Genomic DNA, 21,592 nt, shown 5'->3' on the forward strand with positions numbered 1-21,592 from the left:
GGGTTCAAACAATTCTCCTGCCTCAGCCTCCTGAGGAGGTGGGATTACAGGTGTACACCACCACACCCAGCTAATTTTTGTATTTTTAGTAGAGATGGGGTTTCACCATGTTGGCCAGGCTGGTCTTGAACTCCTGACCTCAGATGATCCACCCGCCTCGGCCTCCCAAAGTGCTGGGATTACAGGCATGAGCCACTGCATCTGGCCCATCTGCTTTTTATAGATCTTAGACGAAAACAAAAAATTGGCCAGAAAAAATTAATCATGGTGACTGAACTTTAATGATTGACAGCTCAGTGCCTTATCATCATTTTATCTGAAATTTCTAAAATAAATAAGCATTTAAGATATGTAGGAAAAAAGTTATGCTAAAATGATAATTAAGTTAGAGGAAAATGTTTGGTTCTACTGGGGAAACTAATATTGTTTCTCCTTATAGATGAAAAGAGCAATGTTAATCATTTCCTTAGTATGGCTGTCAAGAAGCTTAAAGCCAATTTTGTTAGTCACCTTTACTAGTTGCACAGCAAATACCCGTATCTGCGTGTGCATCTGACTATCCTCCATCATAACCTTCTACTGTGACCTGCATTTTCTCTGACCCCCTTTTTTCTACTGCATTATAGGTAGTTATCAAACTAGTCTCAATATATTTCCTGGGGGGAGGGTAGGTGAAGGGAGGAAAAGACAGATGGAAAAGAAGGAAAAGGGAAAGGCGGGGAATAATGAGGTGGCAGTTTTGAAAACAGAACATTTTTCTACCTCCACCATTTTCAGATTATTTATAAAGCTTAAGTTCTACCATAGTGGGTACATAAATATTTACAGAACAAATCAATGATATCCAAGTTGAGAAACGCACATCTAGGCCAGGCAGTGACTCTTGCCTGTAATCCCAGCACTTTGGGAGGCTGAGGCGGGCAGATCACCTGAGGTCAGGAGTTCAAGACCAGCCTGGCCAACATGGTGAAACCCTTTCTCTACTAAAAATACAAAAATTAGCTGGACGTGCTGGTGGGCACCTGTAATCCCAGCTACTCAGGAGGTTGAGGCAGGAGACTTGCTTGAACCTGGGAGGCAGAGGTTGCAATGAGTCAAGATTGCACTCCAGCCTGGGCGATAGTGTGAGTCCATCTCAAATTGAAAAAAAAAAAAGAGAGAGAGAGAACAAGAAAAATGCACATCTGTCAGGGCTCTTCCTATTCCATACAGTTAATACCTTATTGAATTTTGTAATGTTATTTTAGTATGGCTATTAGAGCAGTGATCTGCAGTGTTTGGCATGCCTCAAATGTCAGAAAAATCCAGAGACACACCTGTGAGCATCAAGATAATTTTACTTCCATTATTTCAATCTACAGCTAATGCTTAGTAATCACAGTATTTAAAAATCCCCTACAATAAGTCTGCACAAGTCTGTGGCTCACAAATTGAGAATCAATGTGCTATAGCACAGAAGAAAAATATTTACCATAGGCTGAATCTGAAGAGTAGATGCTCTTATTGTTAAGGCTGTTTTGAGTTACTGTTTTGTTTCTAACTTGCACCATTATGTATGTATGTACGTACGTATGTATGTATTTTTAGAGACAGAGTCTCACTCTGTCACCCAGGCTGGAGTGCGATGGTGCGATCACAGCTCACTGTAACCTCAAACTCCCAGGCTCAAGACATCCTCTCACCGCAGCCTCCTGAATTGTTGGGACTACAGGTACACATCACCATGCCCAACTTATTTTTAAATTGTTTTGTAGAGACGGGGGTCTTGGTATGTTGTATGGGTTGGTTTTGAACTCCTGGCCTCAAGCAATCCTCCCACTCTGGCCTCCCAAAGCACTTGGATTACAGGAATGAGCCATTGTGCTCAGCCACACAAGCATTTAAAATGAAGGGATTTGACATAAAAATCCAAATGTTCAACTTGTAAAAAAAATCACAAGAGCAGGCAAAACTTGCCCGGTATTTCTACATGGCAGCAATCAGCAAGAGAGCCAATCAGCACCCACATCTAGATGGTGTCATCATCTCCAGTTTCTGTGCTCCCCACCTGGCTGTAGCCACTCATTGGACATACTCTTGGTAAGCAACTGTGTTTGTAACCTCTTTACCATACCACTCATCTTTTAAAGTAAGTTTCCCAGAAGTGCAATTATTAGTTATGTGCAATTCTTTCTAAGGAGTGCCAAAAGCTACTCACTGTAGTGTTGTCCATTAGAGTACTTAGCACTGCATGTCCAAGAAACAGAACAAATTATGCCAGGGGCCAGCCACCCACGAATGTGTCTTCCATGCAAGGTTTGTACACTGATATTCTGTACAAAACCTACATTTCTGTGCTGGCTTTGTGGCTCCCTGATTTCCAAATTACTAAGTGGCTAGTGCATAGCAGCTGCTGAAAAAAATGCTGGGTGGATGGATAACAAATAAAATCTACTAAAATTAGTCTTAATTTCTTCCAGCCCCAGTACATAAAAGATTGTTACAAAAGGAATCTGCACTATGACTGTTGAAAGTAGAGTTTTTATTGTTGCTATTGTTATTATAATAGCTGCTCACATTTGTTCAGAACCTCCCTGATAAATTCATCATAATCTACATTGCTGGAACAGAAGAGGATCCCAAAGAGAAGAGGAAGTGCCACTGCTGACATGCAAAATTATCTTAGGTGATACTTGAAACCTGGTATTGAATTACACTGAATCAAATACTGAGGAAGTTATTCCTTTTCCAAGGTTCTTTCAATCTGTCTGGGTGTATGAGAACAACTCTCACTTTGGTGCTAACACATATTTATGTCCCTTTATGACACTTGCAAATTTAACTTCCCTTGTAAACACAGAGAGCATATGGCTCAGGCTTGGAGCCTTTATCAGACAACAGAATCTAGACAGGGTTTAACAGTCATTTTTTTTTTTTTAAGGCAAACGATACAGGTTCTCTATTGCTGGTGGAGATACAAAGATTCCTTTTTAAAGAAAATTAAGCTTTAAAAAGCATTAAAAGGTTTTACATTTATTTTAAGAAATTTAAAAATAAAAAAGAATGGCCGGGTGCGTGGCTCACACCTGTAAACCCAGCACATTGGGAGTCCGAGGCAGGCAGATCAAGAGGTCAGGAGACTGAGACCATCCTAACACAGTGAAACCCCGTCTCTACTAAAAATACAAAAAGTTAGCCAGGCGTGGTGGCACGCGCCTGTAGTCCCAGCTACTCTGGAGGGGGAGGCAGGATAATTGCTTGAACCCAGGAGACAGTTGCAGTGAGCCGAGATCGTGCCACTGCACTCCATCGTGGGTGACAGAGCAAGACTCCATCTCCAAAAACAAAAAAAAAAAGGAAAGCATGATATGAGGCCAGGTGCGGTGGATCACGCCTGTAATCCCAGCACTTCGGGAGGCCGAGGCAGGCGGATCACGAGGTCCAGAGTTCTACACCAGCCTGACCAATATGATGAAGCCCCATCTCTACTAAAAATACAAAAATTAGCCAGGCGTGGTGGCATGCACCTGTAATCTCAGCTACTCGGGAGGCTGAGACAGGAGAATTGCTTGAACCCGGGAGGCAGAGGTAATAGTGAGCCGACATCATGCCATTGCACTCCAACCTGGGTAACAAGAGCAAAACTCGGTCTCAAAAAAAAAAGAAAGAAAGAAAGCACAGTGTGGAGTGCAAATGTGACAAAAAAACACCAAGGTGATACACAAAATACTAATATTTGGGATGTAAATGACCATGTTTTATGTTTATCAGTCCAGCATCATCCTGATACCAAAGCCTCGTAGAGACACAACAAAAAAAGAGTATTTTAGGCCAATATCCACGATGAACACTAATGCGAAAATCCTCAGTAAAATACTGGCAAACTGAATCCAGCAGCACATCAAAAAGCTTATCCACCACAATCAACTTGGCTTCACCCCTGGGATGCAAGGCTGGTTCAACATACACAAATCAACAAACGTAATCCATCACATAAAAACAGAACCAACAACAAAAACCAAATGATTATCTCGATAGATGTAGAAAAGGCCTTCAACAAAATTCAACAGCCCTTCATGCTAAAAACGCTCAGTAAACTAGGTATTGATGGAACCTATCTCAAAGTAATAGGAGTTATTTATGACAAACCCACAGCCAATATCATACTGAATGGACAAAAACTGGAAGCATTCCCTTTGAAAACTGGCACAAGACAGGGATGCCCTCTCTCACCACTCCTATTCAACATAGTGTTGGAAGTTCTGGCCAGGGCAATCAGGCAGGAAAAGGAAATAAAGGGTATTCAATTAGGAAAAGAGGAAGTCAAATTGTCTCTGTTTGCAGATGACAGGATTGTATATTTACAAAACCCTATCATCTCAGCCCAAAATCTCCTTAAGCTGATAAGCAACTTCAGCAAAGTCTCAGGATACAAAATCAATGTGCAAAAATCACAAGCATTGCTATACACCAATAACAAACAGAGAGCCAAATCATGAGTGAACTCCCATTCACAATTGCTTCAGAGAGAATAAAATACCTAGGAATCCAACTTACAAGGGATGTGAAGGACCTCTTCAAGGAGACTACAAATCACTGCTGAATGAAATAAAAGAGGACACCAACAAATGGAAAAAACATTCCATATTCATGGATAGGAAGAATCAATATCGTGAAAATGGCCACACGGCCTAAGGTAATTTACAGATTCAATGCCATCCCCATCAAGCTACCAATGACTTTCTTCACAGTATTGGGAAAAAAACTACTTTAAAGTTCATATGGAACCAAAAAAGAGCCCGCATTGCCAAGAAAATCCTAAGCAAAAAGAACAAAGCTGGAGGCATCACACTACCTGACTTCAAACTATACTACAAGGCTACAGTAACCAAAACAGCATGGTACTGGTACCAAAACTGAGATATAGACCAATGGAACAGAACAGAGGCCTCAGAAATACCACCACACATCTACAACCATCTAATCTTTGACAAACCTGACAAAAACAAGCAATGGGGAAAGCATTCCCTATTTAATAAATGGTGCTGGGAAAACTGGCTAGCCATATGTAGAAAGCTGAAACTGGATCCCTTCCCTACACCATATACAAAAATTAACTCAAGATGGATGAAAGACTTAAATGTAGGACCTAACACCATAAAAACCCTAGAAGAAAACCTAGGCAATACCATTCAGGACACAGGCATGGGCAAAGACTTCACGACTAAAACACCAAAAGCAATGGCAACAAAAGTCAAAATAGACAAATGGGATCTAATTAAACTAAAGAGCTTCTGCACAGCAAAAGAAACTATCATCAGAGTGAAAAGGCAACCTACAGAATGGGAGAAAATTTTTACAATCTACCCATCTGACAAAGGGCTAATATCCAGAATCTACCAAGAACTTAAACCAATTTACAAGAAAAAAACAACCCCATCAAAAAGTGGGCAAAGGATATGAACAGACACTTCTCAAAAGAAGACATTTATGCAGCCAAAAGACACATGAAAAAATGCTCATCATCACTGGTCATCAGAGAAATGCAAATCAAAACCACAATGAGATACCATCTCACACCAGTTAGAATGGCGATCATTAAAAAGTCAGGAAACAACAGGTGCTGGAGAGGATGTGGAGAAATAGGAATGCTTTTACACTGTTAGTGGGAGTGTAAATTAGTTCAACCATTGTGGAAGACAGTGTGGCAATTCCTCAAGGATCTAGAACTAGAAATACCATTTGACCCAGCAATCCCATTACTGGGTACATACCCAAAGGACTATAAATCATGCTGCTATAAAGACACATGCACACCTATGTTTATTGTGGCACTATTCACAATAGCAAAGACTTGGAACCAACCCAAATGTCCATCAATGATAGACTGGATTAAGAAAATGTGGCACATGTACATCATGGAATACTATGCAGCCATAAAAAAGGATGAGTTCATGTCCTTTGCAGGGACATGGATGAAACTGGAAACCATCATTCTAAGCAAACTATCACAAGGACAGAAAACGAAACACTGCATGTTCTCACTCATAGGTGGGAGTTTAATAATGAGAACACATGGACACAGGGCGGGGAACATCACACACTGGAGCCTATTGGGGGGTGGGGGACTGGGGGAGGGACAGCATTAGCAGAAATACCTAATGTAAATAACGAGTTGATGGGTGCAGGAAACCAATATGGCACATGTATACCTATGTAACAAACCTGCACATTGTGCATATGTACCCTAGAAATTTAAAAAAAAAAAAAAGTATGGAGTGCAAATGTGACCAAAAAACACCAAGGTGATACACAAAATACTAATATTTGGGATGTAAATGACTATGCTTTGATGTTGCCATTTTGGCACAGAGATGGAAAGTGTCCAAATTTAATTTCCATTGTATATTAAATGAAAAATAAATGTAACAATAAGCTGTGCGCTTTTATGGTGACAGAAAAATCTGGCCGGGTGTGGTGGCTCAAGCCTGTAATCCCAGCACTTTGGGAGGCCGAGGCGGGTGGATCACGAGGTCAGGAGATCGAGACCATCCTGGCTGACACTGTGAAACCCCGTCTCTACTAAAAATACAAAAAATTAGCCAGGCATTGTGGCGGGCGCCTGTAGTCCCAGCTACTCAGGAGGCTGAGGCAGGAGAACGGCGTGAACCTGGGAGGCGGAGCTTGCAGTGAGCCGAGATCGCGCCACTGCACTCCAGCCTGGGCGACAGAGCAAGACTCGAGACTCCATCTCAAAAAAAAAAAGAAAGAAAAAAGAAAAATCTAAGACCTGTAACCTTGACAGTTTGTAACAAAATTATCTTATGATTATTTATTAATCTATGCCAATACCACAGAAAGAGATAACTCCCCATACCAAGAAAGTCTTCCTATAAAGCTCATAATTTGTAAAATGCAAATGAACATTATTTGTTTTGTTGACATTTTGTGATGAAAGCACTTCTATATATAAGATCATAAGGTGGGGTTAACAGTGAGTAAGCCAGTAAGTAGACCAAATGTCACTGATACGCCCCACTGTCAAACAGCAGCTGTGACAAATGCTACAAAGGAGAAGTACATGGTACTGTAATTTGATACAGGCAGAGCTTCCTTGAGACAGGAGGGATGGGAACAGCAAAACAGCCAGGACATGACCAAAGGAAGAGATACATGAGACAAGGCTGGAGAGGGAGATGAGGACAGAGAAAAGAGGTACTCACTGACCCAGGTATGGAGTTTACCTAACTCCCAAGCACAAGGGGAAGACAGCTGAAAGGTTTTAAACGTGGAATGACCTACCTGATCAGATTTGTGTTCTGAAAGGTTTGCTCTGGCTGTAATGTAAGCAACCCTCCAGAGAAGCATCAGTAAACAGACAGAATCAAAATTGATTACAAAATAATGTAGAAACTACTACATCTAGACCAAATAAATAATGGCCAACAGAAAACCTGATCAGAACATTGTCCAGTCTTTCATTGGAAACTAACACTACACTTTTATTTAGGTATATGATACATAAATTTTAGAGACTAGGAACAGCTTAAAACTTAACACTTCAGAAGCTGTCAAAATGTCATGATTTCTTGGACAGACCTAAGGTGGCCTACCTACCTCAAGGGCTTTAAGTAAAGAGGACTGGAGCTCGAGGAAGTGGCTCCAAGGCGGACGGCTAAGCATCAAAAACTGCGGCTCTGACTTACATTCCCCAGCTCCCAAACCAAGCATCTTCTTTATATATTTTACATGATAACTTCCTATTAAGGTTTGATGAAAGAAAGGTTTTGCTACTGAAACCAAGTCTGAAAACTAATGTTAATACCCACGGCCTCTAGTACCCAGTTACAAGACTATAATCAGTGGGAAAGCAGTGCCTCCAACAACACCCTAGGGTCACTTACTGGTCTATGCTTCTAATTCTGTTCCCCCTCAGGAACGCTCATGTTCAGAAATAGTCCAGTTTCTACTTCTAATCCTCCTCAAAATGGTGCAAACTCTGGGTAACACTGGTAGAGCCACCAGAATGCTAACAAGGAAAAAGGAAGGGAGAAATGGAGGGAAAGGTAAGAGAAGGAAAAATATATATACAATACCAAATTGAAAAGAACCCGGAGCATACACAGTTGGTGGAAGTATAGAGTGGTACATTCACTTCGGAAAACTGACAATACCCACTAAAACTCAGCAACTGCACTCCTAGGAATATACTAAACAAATGCATGCAAGCTTCATTAACCAAAAGACATGTATGGAAATGCTCACGGCAGACTGGGCAAGGTGGCTCACACCTGTAATCCTAGCACTTTGGGAGGCTGAGGTGGGTGGACTGAGGTCAGGAGTTTGAGACCAGCCTGGCCAACAAGGCAAAACCCCATGTCTACTAAAAATACAAAAATTAGCCGGGCATGGTGGCGTGGGCCTGTAATCCCAGCTACTCTGGAGGCTGAGGCAGGAAAATTGCTTGAACCTGGGAGGCAGAGGTTGCAGTGAGCTGAGATCGCTCCACTTTACTCCAGCCTGGGCAAAAGAGCAAAACTCCATTTCAAAAAAAAAAAAAGAAAAAGAAATGCTCATAGCAGCACTATTCCTAATAACCACAAACTGTAAGCCTCCCAAATGCTCATTAATAGAATGAATAAACTGAGGTATATTCATGAATACTGTACAGATATGAGACTGAATTAATTACAACTACACACAACAATATGGATGAACCTCACATAGGTAACCTCACATAGGTAACAGACCAAAAGCTTATCCAGAGGGTTTCTAGTTATATAATGTTCAAAACAGATACAACTGAACTGTCATATGCAAAAAATTGAATCTCAATCTTTACCTTAATACTAAAACCCCAAATGAATCACAGACTTAAATGTTAAGATCCTAAAACTCCTAAAAGTCAATCTAGCAGAAAATATTAGTGACCCTAGGCTTGGCAAAGATTTCTTAGGCACAACACACACACACACACAAAACAAACAAACAAAAACACTGAAAAAAAATTTCAATAAATTGTATTTCATAAAGATCTATGATCTGGGTACTATTCCATATACGTATCTTCAATGAAAATACTAACAAAAATTAAATAAAGAATTGAGTGATGAGAAGACAACACAATCAACCACTATGTCATCTCATTCAGGAACAAGTACACCTCTACAAGGAGAGAAAGAAAGCCAACAGTGGCAGAGCAGGAGTTGGAAAAGGGAAAAATAGTTATCAACAAATGTTTTTCCTAGTCTTTGCATTGCAACGGGGGGAGAAAGGGAAAACAATGAAGAAAGACCCTTTGGTTCTCCTCCTATAACTGCTCTTAGTCCACCACACATCATAAAAGAAAATATATCAACTTAAGAGCAAATCAAAGACATCTTGGTTCAGGATCCTTTTCCACTGAATGCCCTTTACTTCTTTCTCTCTTCATCTGGTACCTTCCTCACTTTTGAATTTTTTCCCTTCCTTTCTCCTTATTTTTCCAGGTATAGCTTTTTGCTCTCCGCATCCACACATCACTATGTATCACTTTCACCTTTGCATACGAGGCACCAAAATAAGAAGAGAACAATTAAAATACACACACAAAAACAGCCTGGGTTCCTTATGGATTTGAAATACCCTTATATTGGAGAAGGGACAACACACAATCTCTATCAATTCTCACCAATCCTTTTTATTCGGCATTGGTAGAATATAGGCCACAGCATAAATATTACTATGACACTTTTTCCCTCTCCGCTTCTCTCCTCTCCTGAACAAGACAGCTACAATTTGTGAATTCAGTATTGGCTAGCTAACTGAAATGTTAAGGATCTAGGCTAGGAGTTCTTATCTATTGAGCTACAAGTATAAAGACTCCCTTTTAAACACTAAAATACATCAAAAACCGACAAACATGCAAAAAGAAATTATCCTTTCCGTATCTGTTCCCTGAGAAAATGCAAACCTACATAGCACTGTTGTGAGTTGTTAATTTTTAGTTCATTGTGAACTTTATCAATTAAAACAACATCCACTCACACTGAACAGCAGATGTGGGCAATGCTATGTGTGAATGCAGTCTCAGCTTCTCAGATCTCCTCATCTCACAAACTCCTCAGCCCTCCTTGGGTTTACCTAGGCAGACTGGGAATCAGCTCTGACCACTCTGGGCTCAACTTTCTTTACTGATTAAGAATTGTACAATTTTGTTACCTGAGTTCCCTGAAGAAATAGCAATAAAGTTTGACAAAAATGATAGTACGGTAAAGTACCTTCTGTTCACACAGGATTCTTCTGGGATGATTTATTAAACAGTTCTCCCAATAACCATTCCTTCTACACACAACACACACACCCCTTCCCTCTTTCTCTTCACCTATAAAGCACTCAGAACTGGTATCTAGACTGTTTAATAAATGATTAGAGTCAGCCCTCCACATCCACAGATTCGACCCACTACAGATCAAAAATATTTAGGATATAAAACAATTAAAAATAAAATACAACAATAATACAAATTTTTAAACTATAATATAACAACTATTTACAGAGTGTTTTCATTGTATTAGGTATTGTAAGTAATCTAGAGATGTTTTAAAACATATGGGACGAAGTACACAGGTTATGTGCAAATACTATACCATTTTACATGAAGGACTTGAGCATCTGTGGATTTTGATACCTATGGGGGGTCATGGAACCAATCCCCCTTGGACACCAAGGGACAACTGTACTATACCTTTTTAGCTATTATGGTTATTACTACTACTACTCTCCCCCACGCACATTACCCCATAAATCCCAGAAGTGCTCTAGCTAAGAAAGGGCAAAATGAAGAAACGAGAACTTGAAAACCTAGTTTTTTAAATCAGATATTCACATTTATTACTGTAAACAGGAGTAAACAAGGGAGTAAAAATGTGTCTAGCACCGACTCTACTATATTCAAGATGAATTCATTCATTCAACAGGCACTCAAAAAAAAGGAAAATACTTGTAGTAGGATTTACCCCTAAAATCTCCAGAGGGTACTGTCTTGCAGCAAATATCTTCCTCGTAACTATTATATACATCATTTTTCATTCATCATTAGGCATTTTTTTTTAAAAAATTCATTCAATAGCATTCTCTGCTCTTAATTTTTTAAATGGTTATGTTGAGTTTTTTTCTCTCTCTTCAAAACACAAAACCAAAAAATAAACTAACGTTTTGTAACCCTGATAGTTTTGATCTTAGGAGTCAGCCATTCAGAACAGAAGTACTCCATAACTCCCCTACAAAATGGCACTCTTCAGACTTCCACTGTTCCTTTAAAGGTAAAAACATAATTTTAGATTTCAAGGTGTTATTGAGATCTATTAGGATAACGTATTTCCCAATTTAGCCCCCCAAACAACCTTCAAATTCCATTATAATTTTACTTCAAATCGTATGTATATTTTTCAGTGAAGGACTCTTAAGATTCTACAAAAATAAATTAGGTTGTTTTGCTTTTCCCATTTTATAAAATTGAACAAAAACAATTCAACCAATACTAAGCTCTTGCAAGACTAGCAATTCTTTTAAAAGGATAAAAATGAGATGAAAAATTACTAGAAATAATCACATCAGGGTTTTTGTATTTATATTTTGTATTTAGAGGTACTTTTCTCTACCCAGTTTTCTGAATTATCAAAAGATAATTCTATACTGCAGGAACAAAATCAGTTGTGGTGAATGATAACTTTTGGTTTGCTTACAATCAAGCAGTTTCTCCCCTGCTAAAGAAAGAAGTCAGATTTCTTCATCCTTTCTACCAGTCGATAGATGGGAACACTGACTATATGCAAATTCCAAATATCTCTAAGATTTAGAGCACCATGCCTCAAACCATTAACTTATTTTTTTTTTAAGTGAAAGCAAAAACTCTTAAAATGTAGCTGGACTGGTGAACAAGGAATTTAAGAATGTAATGATAATGCTACATGATACTGTAAGGTGTTAAATTCCTGGACAGGATATAGTGTTACAAGCCATAAATTCTTTTTAAACTTCAGATTCTTATTTTTCAAGTTCCTCCAAACAAATTAAAAAGACAAATGATTTGACTGTTCATTACCATATGACTTTTAATAAAAAGTAGGGGCGAGGGAGAGTACCTTCTTGTTGTAATATATCTACATTAATGAAACAACTTCTATGTTTGCAAAGTGTTGTCTGATTTATAAGCTACATTTATCAACCATTAAGTCAGGACAGCATAATGGCCATGAAATAATAATACATAAATTAAGTAATCTCTGGTAAAACTGTGTATGAAGTTATCAGAAGCAATAGTGGCTGATTTCTAAACTTTAAAATCATGACCACATGCGTCCTCCCTTTCCTTCAAATAACCACCAGAGTGTAGGTAAGTAAATAAATAAAATCACTAAAATATCTTAGAATATCTTTCCTTACAGAATGTATTTTAACCAGAAAACCTCATCCACTCCTAATTTGTTTCTCAATAATATTCATCCACTCTGTCCAACCCTCAATTTATCAGTAAAGAATTCATGATATTCCAAAAAGCTAATGTAATTATTACTGTCATCTCATTAAGTGTGCTCTTCCTAGTACCAAACTCTAACATTACAGCTGATACCCAGGTCGTTCACTATGCACACCACCCTCTTCTACCCTTCCCATCACCACCATTTTACTGGCAGAATATTCACAAGGCTGAAGACTGTTTCTCATCTCAGCAAACAGAATGCTTAAGATCAGATGGCTAGCCACAAACCAGAAGTTAGAAGCCACACAAAAATAAACACTAGCAGTCCTAAAATTTTCTACTTTCAGTCTCTAACAAAAGCAGTAACATCATTTTTATTTGTGATGCCCTAAGTTAGAGCCATAAGCTTTTTCCCCTGATTATACTAATAAATCAATTTAAAATGATAATTTCACATCAGATTATGTCCTTCATATACTAGCATACTTTAAATAAATCCATTTTACCATGGTAGGTTCTTCAACTCATTTTTTTTGTATTTTTTCTGTATCATTCCTTAACTACCACATTATTTCTCCATTATTTTTCTAAATATTACATCTATGAACAAAAAAGATAACCCTGCAAACCCTGGAAAAGATAAATCAACATATACCTTAAGTATAAAATATCAATATTAAGTATAACCTATTAGGTAACCAAGAGAAAGGTAAGCATCAACTGTATGCCCAAGAATCTCAATTTAAGACATCATGTAGTATACACTATTTTGGTAAACAGAACTGAACACAATATTTGCATATCAAAATAGGCAACTATAGCCTTATTTCTGACTTCAGATAAAAATATCTTAATTCTTTTTATAAGGCAAAACAGTCATTTTAATGAAATATCTCTTTTCAGATATAATCATATGATTGACAGATAAAATAATTGCTTTAAAAATACTTCTGAGTCATTTTGTCCTTACCTGCAGGCATGAACCATTACTGCATGCAGTGACTGTTCCATTTCCTAGCACAGACTTGAAGAAGCATCATATCTCTCTTTCAGAATGTGACTAATCTGTGGGTTTGCAATTCCTAAGCTATTTACAAATGGCACTCCCTTACCATATAAGAATAAATATTTATTACAACCCAAAATCAAGTATTTTTAACCTACATTTTACAAATAACCTTCGTAATTCTGTAGAGCAGCAACCTCAACATATAGGAAGAAAACCTCACAGCATTTCCCTTTAAAAAAGCAAGATTTTTCTTTTCTGCTTTTTAGCTAAATTATTTTTAAAGCCTTCAACAGCTGTCACACATGAACCAGCGGTCTGCTGTGTTATGGTGTGCATGCTGCAGCTGATCAGGCTCCACTATTTTTCTTAAAAAAATCAATCACCCTTTGCAAAAGCAGAACAGCTTGCCCAAATACACATCTTCAATACAGCACAATACCAGCATGCAGGACAATACGTTATATAGCAAACTTGACAAGAAAAAAAAATATGTCCTGGTTTGTTTCTTAGCAATGCTACACCATTAATTGTTCATGCAAGAGATGTAGCTGTACCTTTCTGAAGAGGACGACTTCTCAGAGTTAACTGACATCAGCAGCTCAATCTTCTGCTTGATTTCTGGAAAAATCAGAAAATATTCACAACCAAGATTGCCTGCCCTTGCTTTCAAGCCTTATATCAAGAGATTTTTCTTCTCTAATCCCTTTTGTTCAGAATGAGGCCACAAGATTCGCAGTACTTCTGTTAGGACTGGGATTCAATGGTGCTATAAAGGGAAAAAGCTCCAGAGGCATCAGGCCTTGCTAAACTATGCACATGACTGTTTATGAAAGCAGGAAGTACCATTTCTTTAAAGCAGAGGGGTGTTTTCTTTTTTAAGGTAGAACTAGCATGGTTCTACAAGATGATTTTCAATTTAGCAAAATAAAATACAAACAAGAAATCTTGAACATCTGAATTAAATATACTAGATAATTTGAGAAGCCTGGGTAATCACGTCACAGGCTGTAATAAACATATATGCAACCCTTGGCTGTTTCTATTTCACTAGCCCTAAAAAATATGGCTCAGTGAATCATTTTTGTCACTTAAGAATGAAATATTAAACCAGAACCCCGATGTATAGATTTCAAAATGTTTAACCTTTGTTTTAATTTCTTGATTGTGTTTAATTAAAGACACATTTAATATCTAGTGTTCCTAACTCCTCTAGAAAGAGACTTCTGATTTTATACCTTAATTTTCCCCTCCTCCTTAGCAGTACAGTACAAGTGAACAGCAACACCCATTTACCGAGCAGAGATAATATACTTGTCCTTTTAGGAAAGGATTGACAATAGACATCTACAACAGGAATGTAAGCACCAGTTCAACTTAATTAAAAGATAATTGCTGATACTGATTTGGAAGGGAGATAACAGACTAAAAGGGAAGGAAGGGTGAAAATAAGAGAGGGAAAAGATAAGGAGACAATCTAATACGTTTCCTTTAAAACATCAACGACTGACTAAAGCACATAATTTTAAGTTAATAAAACTGACATGGTCCTATTACCCAGACTATTTCATGTGTAAAGCTGTTTTCCTATCCCTAATAAGTATTTCCAACTGGATTTTTAAAACTCAAGTGTGCTTTCATAATAAAAAGTTCACATACTAAAAAATAAATTAGTGCCAATAAAATGCTATCAACAGTACCAGGATTTCAAAATAGACCTCAACAGTTTTTTAAGCAGTAAAGCAAATTTTTTAAAAAATGTTGACTATATAAATCAAAGTTGAATATGAGAAGATGCAAAGGAAAAAGGAATAAAAATTAGTTCCATAAAATACAATGGACCTGTACAGAAATATCCTCTCAGCGTTGTTAAAATAAAGATTTTCCCCAAATTTTTAAGCTTATAACTTCAATGAGCATTATAAAAGCGGCATGAATACCTGATGAGAGAGCAGAATCTACCACAGGGTGTAGCCAAGCTGCCTAGCCACTGGGAGAGCAGAGCACAGCGCCTATAGCTGGGGTGATGCTGAGACTCACCTTGAGGATCAGGCACATGGCGCCACAGTGAGCCCTCAGCAGGGCCCCTCCCCTCATTTTGGAAGGAGCAGGGTGTCAGAGCTCAGACTCTGCCTTGGATTTAGGAACAGCCTCCTCTGCCCCTTTTTTTTTTTTTGAGATGGAATTTCACTCGTTGCCCAGGCTAGAGTGCAATGGCACAATCTCGGCTCACTGCAACCTCCGCCTCCCGGGTTCAAGCAATTCTCCTGTCTCAGCCTCCCGGGTAGCTGGGATTACAGGCGCCCGCCACCATACCCAGCTAATTTTTTGTCTTTTTAGTAGAGACAGGGTTTCACCATGTTAGTCAGGCTGGTCTTGAACTCCTGACCTCAGATGATGCGCCCACCTCAGCCTCCCAAAGTGCTGGGATTACAGGTGTGAGCCACAGCACCAGGCCTCCTCTGCCATTTTTAATAGCTGTATGACCTTGGAGAAATTACTTAAACTCTCTAAAGCCTCTATCTCCTCTCCTGTAAAATGGGGACAATAACATATATCTGAAAGGCTGTGGCAAGGATTTAATGAAATAACCCATGAAAATAAAGTAGTATTGTGCCTGGGATGCCGTGAGCCCTCCCTGCTTCATCTCTCAATAAATATTTACTGAATTAGTTAATGAAGGATACCAGGCCTGTCCAATGTTAAATGGTCTTTCCATAGTTTAAATCCACCTTCTCCTTCTTATCATCAACCTCAACATCCCCATTTTTATCACTGTAGTGTTATTGTAGGTAGGAACTTAACTTTAATCTGTATCTCAGCCTCCCTTCCTAGAGAATTGTGCTCCATGTATCAACTTGCTGCTTCAGAAAAGAGATTACACTTGAATCCATCTTCATCATGGCAATTTTGTATTCCAAAACAACAAAAAGTTCACACTTCAGTATACCTACGTATATCAATGCACTTAAGATGAAAAAGCCCAAGATTAAATTACACAGCTCTAATGAAGTTAATGCCTATCTTGTAAACACTGGAAAGAAAAGTTCAAGCTATAAACCATATTCTGACTGGTGACACTGGAAGCCCCAAACCAAAGAGGATTCTAATAATACATGAAAAGGTTTCTAACTTCATTTTCACCTTATCTCTAAACCTTCAGATTTGTTCATTGCTCCAGAAGGACTCAGAAATCAAGGAACGTTAACACTATGATACTGTATCCTTTGAGGCCCACGTACTCCGTCTATGCTACCATCAACTCCTCCCTGTCCTTATCATCCATAGGTCTGGTAATTCCCCACATTCGTGAAGAATTCCACTGATTTCCATTCCACCACAACACCTGCTATAATCGGGGGGACCTGGATGTCCATACTGATATGACTTATTAGAAAAGGCTTGGCTATCGACTCCAGGCTCCTCAGTCCACAGACTCTTGAACCTCTACCTCTTGAGCCAACCGTTCCCTTGACCATGCTCAGGACACTTTCTTACACACACTGCAAACACTTTCCCCCTCAATTAGTCAGTTGTTTTGGAATTTTATTCAATTACTTCCAGGGTAGTATCTGGGACCCTATACACTTTATTTTTCTGCAATCAAGTCAACCAATCTTTTCCTTGTTAAATTCTGGCCTTCCTGATAAACTTAGAAACAAACTTAGAAACACCTTCCTCACACCAAAGTTTTTAAATTTTTCATCCAATTTTCCTCTAATATGCTTTATAATAGTATTTGCATGTAAATCTTAGAACCTTCTAGATTTTGTTACATGAATTGATATAGAGATCCAGTCTGCTTTTACAAGTCAGATTTTAAAATGACTCTCTTGTCATTTTAAAATGACACATCTTCACAATTCTAAAATGACTCTCTTGCCCACCACTTCATGGTTCTTCCAAAGCAGCACCCACTGTCTCCATGTATACATTTAGACCAATGAGTGCAAAAAAAAGTCCATCAACCTGATTATTTAACAGTTGTATTCCCTATGGATGTAATCTGAAAATGCTTGACAGTACACTCAACAGCTCCTTCTACATCTCAGTCTTTAATCAATCCTTTACCATCTGCCCTACTCCCACCTCAAGACCACACTTGCTTATTTCACACAGAAAACAGGCAAGCAGTTCCTGTGTAGTTTGAATAAATATATTTTAAATTATGGTTGCTTTTATTTTTAGTCATAATTTTGTTTCTTAACTGCTAAATAACATTATAGGAGGACATAAGTTTTTGTGGCTTTTTTTTTAATGCTTTTACATTTGCTTTCTCCTTCTAACTCTGGGTACTTTGCAAGACCGTTATCTTCCATGCAGCCCTTAAATGCTGGTGATACCTGTAAGGACCCTCTTTTCACTCACTGATCCTTCTATCTACATACACCCTTGCCATCAAGAACTACAGGGCATTGATGATAACGGTAACTTAGTTTCCAGCCCAATATTCTCTCCTACAACCCAGAACCACATATCCTCCATTTTCACCTAGACAGTCTCTGCATGGCTTGAATGCAATGTCTAAAATTGAACCCATAAACTTATAAGCCTAATGTCTTCTTATATACTCCTGATCTCAGTGAACAGCAACACCATTGCCCTACCAAACCTGAAATGTTTGAGGGATCCCAGGCTAGTTCCCCCAATCTCATTTGAAATATCTTTCCCGGTCGGGCGCGGTGGCTCACGCCTGTAATCCCAGCACCTCGAGAGGCTGAGGTAGGCAAATCACGAAGGTCAGGAGATAGAGACCATCCTGGCTAACATGGTGAAACTCCGTCTCTACTAAAAATACAAAAAATTAGCCAGGCGTGGTGGCGGGCGCCTGTAGTCCCAGCTACTCAGGAGGCTGAGGCAGGAGAATGGCATGAACCCGGGAGGCGGAGGTTGCAGTGAGCAGAGATCGCGCCACTGCACTCCAACCTGGGTGACAGAGAGAGACTCCGTCTCAAAAAAAAAAAAAGAAAAAAGAATTATCTTTCCCTCCATTCTCTCTTTTTTATATCATACGCTCTGGAAATACTGAGCTCTAGTCTACATGGCTCCCCAAGCATGCCATGCTTTTTCACGCCACTAAATCTTTTCGTATACAGTTTCCTCTCCCTGGAATACCACCGTTCAGTCGTCTCCCTTGTACACCCAAATCGTTTTTTCTTTTTCTTTTTTTCTTTTTTTTTTGAGACAGAGTCTCGTTCTGCCACCCAGGGTGGAGTGCAGTGGTGGAATCTCAGCTCACTGCAACCTCTGCCTCCCAAATTCAAGCGATTCTCCTGCCTCAGCCCCCCGAGTAGCTGGGATTACAGGTGGGCACCACCACGCCTAGCTACCCAACTCACTTTTCTAATCTCAGTCCCAAATGTTACCTCCACACAAACACATTCCCAGAATTAAGTTCACCTCCTCTACGTCTCTGTATTTGCATTACCAAATTACTAAAATATATAAATTACTTGTTTCAGTCCCCATGAGACCATTGCTTCCCTAACGACAGGCACCTGAATGTTCAATTCAGACAGCCTGGCATATCAGACATTGGTTGCTGACACCTTCATAGTCTTCTCAGCCTGTTACAGTCAATCTAATGTTAGTTACAATTGAGCTACATTAATTTATTCTTAAATATACATTTCCAGATACATTTAATCAAAGATCCAAGCAATTTTAGAACTTGACTGATCCTCAGATCATCTCATAGCTGAACCACATGAATTTATAAAGGGGAAATCTAAGGGGCAAAAAGATACTGGAGGCAATCACATTCTTCATCTTCTCCAGAAGATTACTGTTGCTGAGACCTACGGTAAAATTTCCAAGAACCTCAACAACCCAAATAGTAAAACCCACCCAATAGTCCCATAGGCTGTTCTTTTGGATAAACACAGAAACTGACCTTTCTGGTCTTAAAGCGTAATACAAATATGTTTTATCTAAGTTCCTTCCTCAGCAAAGGACCCTCAAGCCTCCAAAAAAAAATTAACAATAAATTCCCTCTCTCTCTCTCTCAAAGAACTGAAGGACAGGCATGGTGGCTCATGCCTGTAATCCCAGCACTTCGGGAGGCCCACGCGGGCGGATCATTTGAGGTCAGGAGTTCAAGACCGGCCTGGCCAAGATGGTGAAATACCGACTCTACTAAAAATACAAAAATTAGCCTGGCGTGGTGGCAGATGCCTGTAATCCCAGCTACAAGGGAGGCTGAGGCAGGAGAATCGCTTCAACCCAGGAGCTGCAGGTTGCAGTGAGCCGAGATCACATCACTGCACTCCAAGCTGGGAGACAGAGCAAGACTCCGTCTCAAAAAAAAAAAAGTATAAGCAGACGGATGAATAGGGAGACCACAGAGAGCCATCTATGTGCGTGGGGCTCCATCTCAAAGAAAAAAAAAAAAAAACTGAAACTCACCAAATCACCACATCCAGACAATGACACTTTGGATCCCTCATTCATCATGATTGCTTCCTTGCCCCTCCCTAGTTCCTATTTTCTTACACACTGTTACATTTCTTCCCTGCTATATCAAGCTCTGGTTTTAGTCTGGGAGATGGATTTGAGACTGAGCTCCCATCTCCTTGCTGCAGCATCCAATTAAAGCCTTCTTCCTCGGTAATACTTGTTCTTTCAGTGATTGGCTTTTTTTTTTCCTTGAAGACAAAGTCTCACTCTGTCGCCCAAGCTGGATGGCGCAATCTCGGCTCACTATAACCTCCGCCTCCCAGGTTCAAGCATTTCTCCTGCCTCAGCCTCCGGGATAGCTGGGATTACAAGCACCCGCCACCACGCCTGACAAATTTTTGTATTTTTAGTAGAGACAGGGGTTTCACCATGTTGGCTAGGCTGGTCTCAAACTGACCTCAAGTGATCCACCCGCCTCAGCCTCCCAAAGTGCTGGGAGTACAAGCATGAGCCACAGTGCCCAGCCAGTGACTGGCTTTCCTTGTGGAGAGCAGCAGGACCTAGACCAAACCCCTGGCATTTTGGTAACAGTAGGACATTTCAATCTTATTTTAAATCAGCTTTTAAAATGCTATTTTCTTTTATCTCCAATCAATTCAAATTATCCTTATTAATCAACTTACTTGATTGAAACAACTAATCATCTGGGGCATGATACTCTTCTTATTCATCCCCTTTATACATCCCTCAAAGCCAACAATTCACTGTGATTTCCCCATTCATTCTCTTGCATCCAACCTACAGATCTTCCTCATAACTCTTTTATTCTTGTTTTTACTCACACCTTAAAAGATACTCAAACTCCTTATGAAGATGAACAGTTTTTAACTCTTCAGTTAATGGCCTAGGAGCTCTAATGCTTCACCTGTCTACGTTGTAACACACTGTAAGTTTAAGGCTCCCAGACCACTAACTAAGGGCTATCAGTACAGCACTAAGCCAAGCCCCTGGAACCCTGATGAGGAGTAGCAGATTACCAGTAACTCTACTCAAAATGACGTCCCATGGGGTGGTGCTTCAAAGATACAGACATCCTAGGAGAAAAACGGAGCCGCCCTGAATCAACCTAGAATCCTAGGAGTGAGGGGAACATAAGAACACACAGAAGCTGTGGGCATGATATGCTCCTTTGTCATTCAGATCACTAAACCTGGGCATGAGGACCCTGACTTTTGTCAAGTGGAAATTTAAAAAGACATAATAACTGGGCAGATTATTCTACCTAAATAATTAGAGCTACATACTTTTTCAATGGGAATCATTCTGGCAAATTTAATAAACTTCCTTTTACTTGCCAAATTCTTTACATAATCATCCACAAACTTAATTTTGTTTGGGGTGTACATGAGGAGGATATATATATATATATTTTTTTTTTTTTAGAGGGACAGAGTCTTGCTCTGTCACCGAAGCTGGAGTGCAGTGGTGCAACGATAGCTCACTGGGATCTCAAACTCCTGGGCTCAAGCAATCCTCTACCTCAGCCTCCTGAGTAGTTACAACTACAGATGCACACCACTATGCTTGGCTAATTTTTTTTTTTTTTTTTTTTTTTTTTTTTGGTAGAGACAGGGTCTCGCTATGTTGCCGAGGCTGGTCTTGAACTCCTGGGCTCAACCGATCCTCCCACCTTGGCCCCCTCAAAGTGCCAGGATTGAAGGCATGAGCCACCACTTCTGGCCCATAAG

The 21,592-nt window shown here is 39.4% G+C and overlaps 1 protein-coding gene across 33 annotated transcripts in view; it reads right to left on the reverse strand.

Annotated features, from left to right (window-relative positions):
* Window positions 1-21,592, reverse strand: part of SRPK2 (SRSF protein kinase 2) — a 288,551-nt gene that overhangs the window by 142,102 nt on the left and 124,857 nt on the right. For 11 of the 33 annotated variants that reach the window (XR_010158309.1, XR_010158308.1, XR_010158312.1 and 8 more), the window contains one exon: window positions 14,006-14,069. Coding sequence is in view for 8 of the 11 variants with exons in the window: in XM_063813816.1 (XP_063669886.1) it covers window positions 14,006-14,069 (64 nt within the window). In the remaining 3 variants the exon portion in view is untranslated. 33 annotated transcript variants of the gene reach the window in all.

Source organism: Pan troglodytes, chromosome 6 (assembly GCF_028858775.2).
Source record: "Pan troglodytes isolate AG18354 chromosome 6, NHGRI_mPanTro3-v2.0_pri, whole genome shotgun sequence".
Classification (NCBI taxonomy): domain Eukaryota; kingdom Metazoa; phylum Chordata; class Mammalia; order Primates; family Hominidae; genus Pan; species Pan troglodytes.